Source organism: Chelonia mydas, chromosome 13 (assembly GCF_015237465.2).
Source record: "Chelonia mydas isolate rCheMyd1 chromosome 13, rCheMyd1.pri.v2, whole genome shotgun sequence".
Lineage (NCBI taxonomy): Eukaryota > Metazoa > Chordata > Testudines > Cheloniidae > Chelonia > Chelonia mydas.
The window spans coordinates 36,961,282-36,971,615 of record NC_051253.2 but is presented as its reverse complement, the minus strand read 5'-3'; the positions used below and the strand labels follow the sequence as shown (position 1 = coordinate 36,971,615).

Sequence of the window (10,334 nt, the reverse complement as noted above, 5' to 3'; positions counted from 1 at the left end):
AGGTTCAACAAGGACAAGTTCAGAGTCCTGCACTTAGGACGGAAGAACCCCATGCACCGCTACAGACTAGGGACCAAATGGCTCGGCAGCAGTTCTGCAGAAAAGGACCTAGGGGTTACAGTGAATGAGAAGCTGGATATGAGTCAACAGTGTGCCCCTGTTGCCAAGAAGGCCAATGGCATTTTGGGATGTATACGTAGGGGCATTGCCAGCAGATCGAGGGACGTGATCGTTCCCCTCTATTCAACATTGGTGAGGCCTCATCTGGAGTACTGTGTCCAGTTCTGGGCCCCACAATACAAGAAGGATGTGGAAAAATTGGAAAGAGTCCAGCGGAGGGCAACAAAAATGGTGAGGGGACTGAACACATGACTTATGAGGAGAGGCTGAGGGAACTGGGATTGTTTAGTCTACGGAAGAGAAGAATGAGGGGGGATTTGATAGCTGCTTTCAACTACTTGAAAGGGGGTTCCAAAGAGGATGGATCGAGACTGTTCTCAGTGGTAGCAGATGACAGAACAAGGAGTAATGGTCTCAAGTTGCAGTGAGGGAGGTTTAGGTTGGATATTAGGAAAAACTTTTTCACTAGGAGGGTGGTGAAGCACTGGAACGGGTTGCCTAGGGAGGTGGTGGAATCTCCTTCCTTAGAAGTTTTTAAGGTCAGGCTTGACAAAGCCCCGGCTGGGATGATTTAGTTGATTGATTGGTCCTGCTTTGAGCAGGGGGTTGGACTAGATGACCTCCTGAGGTCCCTTCCAACCCTGATATTCTATGATTCTATGATTGATTCTATGAGTTGAATCCATTTAAGATTTTTACATGATTTGACTCCATGCTTTAAACATATAATGTCACTCCCAGTCCCCGTGTAATCTACTCTGCCATTCCTACATATTTTATACCCTGGTACTACGTGTCCCATTGATTATCCTCATTCCTCCAACTTTCCACCAACAACATGATGCCTATTATATCAATACCCCCACTTGAAGCCAGGCATTCCTTTTCACCCATCTTAGTAATTAGACTTCTAGCCTTGGTATATAAGCACTTCTACATTGTATCAATATTCAGTTGATTACCTTCAAGTGTGGTTTTTAAATGTGACTCTATTACTAGAGACTGTTCCTCATTACCACCAGCCTCTACTTTGCCTATTCTCTATACAAGGATATGGCGTCCCTCCTTTAATTAATTCATCCCAGGGGGACCCCTTCACCCCATTCCTATGCCATCAGCTTTGGTGTTATTCTCTTTTAACAAATGATACACAGTGTTAATTTTCCTATGAAGAAAATTTTAAGTGATCACCAGCAGGGGGCCCAAGGGAGATCCCAGCAGCAGAGGTGGCCAAGGGGAGGCTGCTTTCCCCAATAAAGGGTGAAAGAATCCAGAGCAGGGGACATTATGGATTTGTGTCATGTTGACAGGCATGCTGGGCAGCAGGAGAGAGACCCCGTCCCAACAGCAACACACAGCTATCTCCCTAGGAGCTGAAAGGACAAGACTGACTGTGAGGCCAGATCCAGTCACTTTCGATAGAAAGATCACAGCTTCAAGCTGAGGATTAAAGGTGAGTGTAAGCAATCTCATTGCAAATCCTCAAACTCAGCCCTCACACTGAAGGACACTCCTCTTGGTCAGTGTCTTCACTCACTGGGAGCTTTGCCTGAGTAAGGACCTTAGCATCTCATCATGATTTATTTCTAGAGAGATTGATGAAGGACAAGGAGATCTGCCTGCCACCCACTTGTCTATCGAGCTCTCTAATAAACACTTTATTCATGCTTCTAATCCCTTATATCTATCCCTCTGTCAAGCCTCTGTCACAGTCTCTGTACCTGTTTTTTATCTATCCCTGTACCAACCCCCTTTCACATCCCTCTGTCTATCTTTCTGCTTAGACATCTATGAATCTCCTGCTTTCCTAGAAAATATGTTTTAGCCATAAACAATTAATTGAGCTGAGTGCATGTCTATCTAGGAACATTCTTTGGTGTGTTTTTGTAGTAGACATCTGACGACATGATTTCAGGGTACCTTTTGGCCAGTAAATCTATGAATTGGTGAATGAAAGAAGTTGAGAACAGGTGTAGGAAAGTCACAAATACACTGTGTTGCTGTTCTTTTGTTGGGATGCTGCTCTGTGGTGGAGAAATTCTATTCTTAGCTCTGTGCAATACCTGGGTGAGAAGCAGTTCCTCAGTTGGGTGAGATTATAAACTTTGATCTTAGATAGCACACTGAATTTGTAAGGAATTACATAGAGGGAAATCACAGCATTGTACAACAAACTCCTTAACTAATCATTACTTTTTCTCAATCACTAGTTGAATCAGATGAAGAATGGAGAAAGGAGAAGGGGAAAATCAAACGTCTATCTCCGAATTCATCCTGCTGGGATTCGGGAATCTCCCTGGACTGCAAATTCTGTTCTTCTTGCTGTTTCTAGGTATCTACATTGTCACCATGGCTGCAAACTTGGTCATTGTTGTGCTAGTTGTGGTTGATCAGCACCTTCACAGTCCCATGTACTTCTTCCTGGGGAACTTGTCCTGGTTGGAAATCTGCTACTCCTCAACCATCGTGCCCAGGATGATGGCCAGTTTCCTGACTGGGGACAGAACTGTTTCTGTTACCGGCTGCATGGTTCAGTTTTATTGGTTTGGTGTCCTATTGACTGTTGAGTGTTATCTGCTAGTTTCGATGTCTTATGATCGGTACTTAGCGATATGTAAACCTCTGCGCTATGCAACACTTATGAATGGCAGGTTCTGTATGCAGCTAACAGCTGGATCTTGGCTAAGTTCATTCATCATTCTTGCTATAATAATATATTTGGTATCACAATTAGCCTTCTGTGGCCCTAATGAAATTGATAATTTCTTCTGTGATCTCACCCAAATGATTAACCTCTCCTGCAGCGACACCGGTCTGGTTAATCTGGCAACCCTCATCTTCTCTTCCACAAACATCATTCTACCATTTCTTTTGACCCTGGCATCTTATGTTTATATCATCTCCACCATCCTGAGAATCTCTTCCATCACTGGCAAGCAAAAGGCCTTTTCCACCTGCTCCTCCCATCTTATCATGGTGACAATTTATTATGGGACTCTAATAACTGTCTACATGTTACCAAACACTGGAGCACTCAGAATCCTGAACAAATTTGTTTCTGTCCTTTACACTGTCTTGACACCCCTGATCAATCCCCTCATCTACAGCCTGAGAAACAAAAAGGTCAAAGAGGCCCTGAGGAGAGCATGGCAGAAATGTCGGGTCTTCCAATAAACTCTGAGAAATTGATTGAAATCATAGAATCATATAATTATAGCACTGGATAGAACCATTTTGTGAATGGTGAAATTGACATTTATTGATATTTACCAAGAAAATCTAGGCCTACCGAGAATAGCTATTAGTGATGTAACACAAAGTCTTTCTACTTTGTATTTACTAGATTCTCCATTAATTGTTTCAGTCTTAGGAAAATTTCCCTCTTTCTCAAATTAAACAAAAGCAGGGATCTGTTTAGCAGAACTGGTGAATGATTCCAATCACACATCCCACCCCACATACACACACCCCCTTCTGTGGACAATTTCAAAACTTTTTTTTTTCATTATTTATTCCAAAAAAGGAAAATGCCCAACCTGAAAAATGTTGGTTCTAAATGGGGGTTTACAATGGGTTCTGGTTCTGACTGCTCATCCTGCAGGAAAACAAACCAAGTAAAAAGTGACCACTTGGTCCAATGAAAATGCCGTCAGGTATTAAGTGATATTAACATGGTTTTCCCCTATTCCTTTTTTTGTGTATTTAAAAAAAAATATTCTTAAGACTTTTGACCCTGCCAGAAGTCTCCATTCTTAGGATACTATGAAGAGGGTAAACCTCAGGAATGAAAATTAATAGGAATGGGGGCAAGATATATCCATTTTTCAAAGTGCGTTGGTAGCAGACTTTAACACCTGCCCATGCTTTTGAAAGCAGTATTGTAAGTAAAGTGGTGCTCGTTGGATTTGACACTTTGGTACCATGGATCAATTCCATGCAAAGGACACTGTAAGAGCCACTAAATTCATTATTGAACTTCATGGCCAGCTATGCTTATTAAGGGACAAAACAATACCAAGGGATAGACAATGAGGCAGTAAATATCATAATGCCCCTATATAATCCATGGTACATACACACCTGGAATACTGCCTGCAGGTCTAGTTGCCCCATCTGAAAAAAAGATATATTAGAATTGGAAAAGGTACAGAGAAGGGCAACAAAAATGATTAGGGGTATGGGACAGCTTCCATATGAGGAGAATTAAAGAGACTGGTGTTCAGATTAGAAAAGAGATGACTAAGGGGTATGTTAGAGGTCCATAAAACCATTAATGGTGTGGCGATGGTGAATAAGGAAGTGTTAATTATCCCTTCACATAACACAAGAATTTTACCCAATGAAATTAATAGGCAGCAGGTTTAAAACAAACAAAAGGAAGTATTTCTTCAGAAAACTCACAGTCAACCTGTGGAATTGTTGCCAGAGGATTTTGTGAAGGCCAAAAGAATAACTGGGTTCAAAAAAGAACTAGATAATTCCTTGGAGGCTAGCTCCATCAATAGTTATTAGCCAGAATGGTCAGAAACACAACCCCATGCTCCATATGTTCCTAAATCTCTGACTGCCAGATACTGAGACTGTTGAATAGGGGACAGATCACTCAATAATTGCCCTGTTCTGTTCATTCCCTCTGAAACATCTTGCATGGGTCACTGTCAGAAGACATGATAGTAGGCTAGATGGACCAATGTTCTGTCATGGCATGGCCATTCTTATGTTCTTAGCGCCATTCCCAAATGACCAAGGGATTTGGGATCTTGGGATTTGGGAATGTCCCAGAACTGCATGTTCTTCTCTTCCTGCTGTTTCCAGTGATCTTTGTTATGACCATGACCGGCAACACCCTCATCATTGTGCTAGTTGTGGTGTATCAGCACCTTCACACCCCCATGTACTTCTTCCTGGGGAACTTGTCCTGCTTGGAGACCTGCTACAGCTCAGCCATCCTGCCCAGGATGCTGGCAATTCTCTGGACTGGGGACAGAACCATTTCTGTCAGGGGGTGCTTTATACAATTTTATTGTTTTGGTTTCATGTTAGTAGCAGAATGTTACATTTTAGCCGTGATGTCTTACGACGGATATTTAGCGATATGTGAACCTCTGCATTATGCAGCCCAAATGAATGCCAGGTTCTGCCTCCAGCTCATGCCAGGCTGTTGGACAAGTGGACTCCTAGTTAGCACAATAGGAATGTTTCTGATGTCACTGTCAACTTTCTGACCATTGACCATTTCCTTTGTGAGTTCACCCCAGTGATTAAAGTCTCCTGTGGCGACACCAGCCTGGCTGATATGGTGAGTTCCCCCATCTCCTCTGTAGACACCCTGCCAGCATTTCTACTCACCCTGACTTCCTATATTTGTATCATCTCCACCATCCTGAGAATCCCTTCCACTAGCGGGAAGCAAAAAGCCTTTTCCACCTGCTCCTCCCACCTCACTGTCATTTCATTTTTCTATGGGACCCTCGTTATTGTCTATGTGCTACCCAACACCAATGAACTTAGAGACCTGCACAAAATGTTCTCTGTCTTCTACACCACCCTTACTCCCCTGGTCAATCTGCTCTTCAACAGCTTGAGAAACAAAGAGGTCAAGGAAGTCCTGAGAACAGCTCTCAGAAAAAGGATTGTATTTATAAGAACTGAGCGGGGTTTAATGACAGGAAGATAAATTAATCTGGGTTAACTCAAGGGAGAGAGACTAAATCTCCATGTATTTTAGGTCTGGCCAATCAGGGTAATTAGCACTCAGTGGCCATCTTACTTTAAATGGGATAATGTCAATGAATCAAATAGAACCATGCAACAACCTGGTCTGATGAGTTTTTGGGCAACTGTATCTATCACTCAGTTTCCAGAGAGGTGCATTTACTTCTACATTTCGTGTTAAGACCAGGGCTAATTTTTTGGGGGGTCATGCAGATATTGGTTCTTGGTGACAGAAATCATGCGTGGTGTGGAAAAGGTTGCACAGAGTGCAAGGTGGAAAATTCAGCCCAGGTCTGTAAATACTAAAAGTACATAATTTGGTGTACTTTTATATTAGTTTTTTTTAATGTGTATTGTTATTTATTGGACATTGGGGTAGTTTGGCAGCAAAGAAATATCATTATATGTAAAAAAATGAGGAAATCATATTAAAAATTCTCTTTATTCATTCATTCATAAATGATTAACTGAAAGGTCTCAAAATGGAATTGTAAATAGGGAATAATTTTCATCTATGACCTGGAGGAGAACATAATATCATCACCGATAAAGTTTGCTGATGTCACAAAAATTGTGGAGGTGGTAAATAATGAAGTCGACAAGTCAGTGACACAGAGATATCTGGATCACTTAGTAAGCTGGGCACTAGCAAACAATAGGTGTTTTAATACAGATACATATAAAGTTATACATCTAAGAACAAAGAATGTAGACCATACTTACAGGATGGGGGATTTTATCATGGGAAGCAGTGACTCTGAAAAAAGATCCAGGTGCCAGGATGGATAAACAGCAGAACACAAGCTCCCAGCTTTGATGCTGTGGAGACATTTTGGCCAAAAGGGGCTAATACAATCTTTGGATGCATAAACAGGGAAATCTTGGGAAGGAAGAAAGAGGTTATTTTACCTCTGTTTTTTGCACCAGTGTGGCCAGTGATGGAATATTGTGTCCGTTTCTGGTGTCCACATTGAAAAAAGAATGTTGTTAAATTGGAGAGGATTCAAAGAAGAGCCACGAGAATGATTAAAGGATTAGAAAACCTGCCTTATAGTGATAATCTCGAGGAGCTCCATCTATTTATCTTAAGAAAGAGAATGATAAGGGGTGATTTGATCACAGTCTATAAGTACCTGTAAAAGGAAAAATATTTGCTAATAGAGAGCTCTTCAATCTAGCAGGCATTCACCCAAGAGTTCCGAAAAAACTCAAATGTAATATTGTGGAACTATTAACTATGATTTGTAACCTGTCCTTTAAAGCAGCTTCTGTACCCAGTGACTGGAAGATAGCTAATGTAACGCCAATATTTAAAAAGGGCTCTAGAAGTGATCCCGGCAATTACAGTCTAACGTAAGTCTAACGTCAGTACCTGGCAAATTAGTTGAAACAACAGTAAAGAATAAAATTGTCAGACACATAGAAGAACATAAATTGTTGGGGAAAAGTCAACATGGTTTCTGTAAAGGGAGATCATGTCTTACTAATCTATTAGAGTTCTTTGAAAGGGTCAACAAAGATGTGGGCAAGGGGGATTCAGTGGACATAGTGTACTTAGATTTCCAGAAAGCCTGAGACAAGATCCCTCACCAAAGGCTCTTATGTGAATTAAGTTGTCATGGGATAAGAGGGAAGATTCTTTCATAGATTGAGAACTGGTCAAAAGACAGGGAACAAAGGGTAGGAATAAATGGTAAATTTTCAGAATGGAGAGGGGTAACTAGTGGTGTTCAACAAATCAGTCGTAGGACCAATCCAATTCAACTTATTCATAAATGATCTGGAGAAAGGGGTAAACAGTGAGGTGGCAAAGTTTGCAGATGATAATAAACTGCTCAAGATAGTTAAGACCAAAGTAGACTGTGAGGAACTTCATAAAGATCTCACAAAACTAAGTGATTGGGCAACAAAATGGCAAATGAAATTCAATGTGGATAAATGTAAAGTAATGCACATTGGAAAAAATAACCCCAACTATGCATACAATATGATGGGGGCTAATTTAGCTACAACTAATCAGGAAAGAGATCTTAGCATCATCGTGGATAGTTCTCTGAAGATGTCCACGCAGTGTGCAATGGCAGTCAAAAAAGCAAACAGGATGTTAGGAATCATTAAAAAAGGGATAGAGAATAAGATGGAGAATATCATATTGCCCTTATATAAATCCATGGTACACCCACATCTTGAATACTGCATACAGATGTGGTCTCCTCACCTCGGAAAAGATATACTGGCATTAGAAAAGGTTCAGAGATGGGCAACTAAAATGATTAGGGGTTTGGAACAGGTCCCATATGAGGAGAGATTAAAGAGACTAGAACTTTTCAGCTTGGAAAAGAAGAGACTGAGGGGGGATATGATAGAGGTATATAAAATCATGAGTGGTGTGGAGAAAGTGAATAAGGAAAAGTTGTTTACTTGTTCCCATAATATAAGAACTAGGGGCCACCAAATGAAATTAATGGGCAGCAGGTTTAAAACAAATAAAAGGAAGTTCTTCTTCACACAGCATACAGTCAACCTGTGGAACTCCTTGCCTGAGGAGGTTGTGAAGGCTAGGACTATAAGAGGGTTTAAAAGAGAACTAGATAAATTCATGGAGGTTACGTCCATTAATGGCTATTAGCCAGGATGGGTAAGGAATGGTGTCCCTAGCCTCTGTTTGTCAGACGGTTGAGATGGATGGCAGGAGAGAGATCACTTGATCATTACCTGTTAGGTTCACTCCCTCTGGGCAGCTGGCATTGGCCACTGTTGGCAGACAGGATACTGGATCTGGATGGACCTTTGGTCTGACCAAGTATGACCATTCTTATGTTCTTATGTTCTTATAAAAATCCCATGGCTGGAAGTTGAATCTAGACAAATTAAGACAAAATAAATTGTAAATTTCTAATACTGTGGGTAATTAATCATTGGGACAACTTACGAGAGGTTCTGGTGGATTCTCTGTCACTGTCAATTTTTAAACAAGAATGGATGTTTTGTTTTGTTTTTTCCTAAGAGATCAGCTCTTGTTCAATAAGAAGTTATTTCAGGGAAGTCCTACGACGTTTATTACACAGGACATGTGACTACATAAATACCATGGTTCGCTTCTGTCCTTAGATTCTATGAATCCATAAATGGATTGGATGGATACTGGAACTAATTCTAACCGTTTGCACTTCATTTCCAATACAGAATATGTCAATTCAAGCACGAAAGAGCCAACTGCATTCTAATCACATTTACACTTAGGCTTGGAAGGATTTGATTTCTATTGGTAAATGTCCTAAACCTCAGTTTCACTGTACACACACAAACAGATAAAAAATATTTCCATCTATAATAGAGGAAATTTACAGGTATGCAAAGTATGAAAAATGCTGCTTGAGGACTCATTTGAGGATCTTTTCTTTGTGTATTTTGACATGTGACATTGACAATTTATGTTTTAATAGTTATAAAGGTTTAAAGCTATAGTCATAAACCTCAGAATTTACTGTCATTAGTTATATTCTGACCTCCTCTATTGTCTGACACCTGCCCCCCTAAATTTTCCACAACTGTGAATATGTAAATAAATAAAAATTGAAAAAGTACTTAAAATATCTGTCAAAATTATGAAAAATACAAATCAAATTCTGCCAAGCCTAATCAGACTGGTGTCAATCCAGAGTAACTCCTTGGGTTTAGGTGATATTGATCAAGATTAACTCAACCATAAATGAGACCAGAATCTGGTCAGTCAAGATGGGATATACAAAAACGGCCAAGAGTCCTGTGGCACCTTATCGACTAACAGACGTATTGGAGCATAAGCTTTCATCGGTGAATACCTACTTCATAGGATGCATGTAGTGGAAATTTCCAGAGGCAGGTATAAATATGCAAGCAAGAATCAGGCTAGGAATAACAAGGTTAGTTCAATCAGGGAGGATGAGGCCCTCTTCTAGCAGCGGAGGTCTGAACACCAAGGGAGGAGAAACTGCTTTTGTAGCTGGCGAGCCAGTCACAGTCTGTGTTTAACCCTGAGCTGATGGTGTCCAATTTGCAAGTGAACTGAAGCTCAGCAGCTTCTCTTTTAAGTCTGGTCCCAAAGTTCTTTTGCTGCGGGATGGCTGCCTTGAAATCTGCTATTATGAGCCCAGGGAGGTTGAAGTGTTCTCCTACAGCGTTTTGTATATTGCCATTCCTAATATCTGATTTGTGTCCATTTATCCTTTTACGTAGGGACTGTCCAGTTTGGCCGATGTACATAGCAGAGGGGCATTGCTGGCACATGATGGCGTATATTACATTGGTGGACGTGCAGGTGAATGCACCGGTGATGGTGTGGCTGATCGGGTTAGGTCCTGTGATGGTGTTGCTGGTGTAGATATGTGGGCAGAGCTGGCATCGAGGTTTGTTGCATGGATTGGTTCCTGAGTTAGAGTCACTATGGTGCAGTGTGTAGCTGCTGATGCGAATATGCTTCAGGTTTGCGGGTTGTTTTTGGCGAGGACTGGCCTGCC

General features: G+C 41.1%; 1 protein-coding gene across 1 annotated transcript; it reads left to right on the top strand.

Annotated features, from left to right (window-relative positions):
• The first annotated feature begins 2,346 nt into the window (after positions 1-2,346).
• LOC114018415 (olfactory receptor 11A1-like) lies at positions 2,347-3,294 on the top strand. The gene has a single exon (XM_027817991.2). It carries the CDS (start codon positions 2,347-2,349, stop codon positions 3,292-3,294), a length of 948 nt encoding a protein of 315 aa, XP_027673792.2.
• Positions 3,295-10,334: the final 7,040 nt, after the last annotated feature.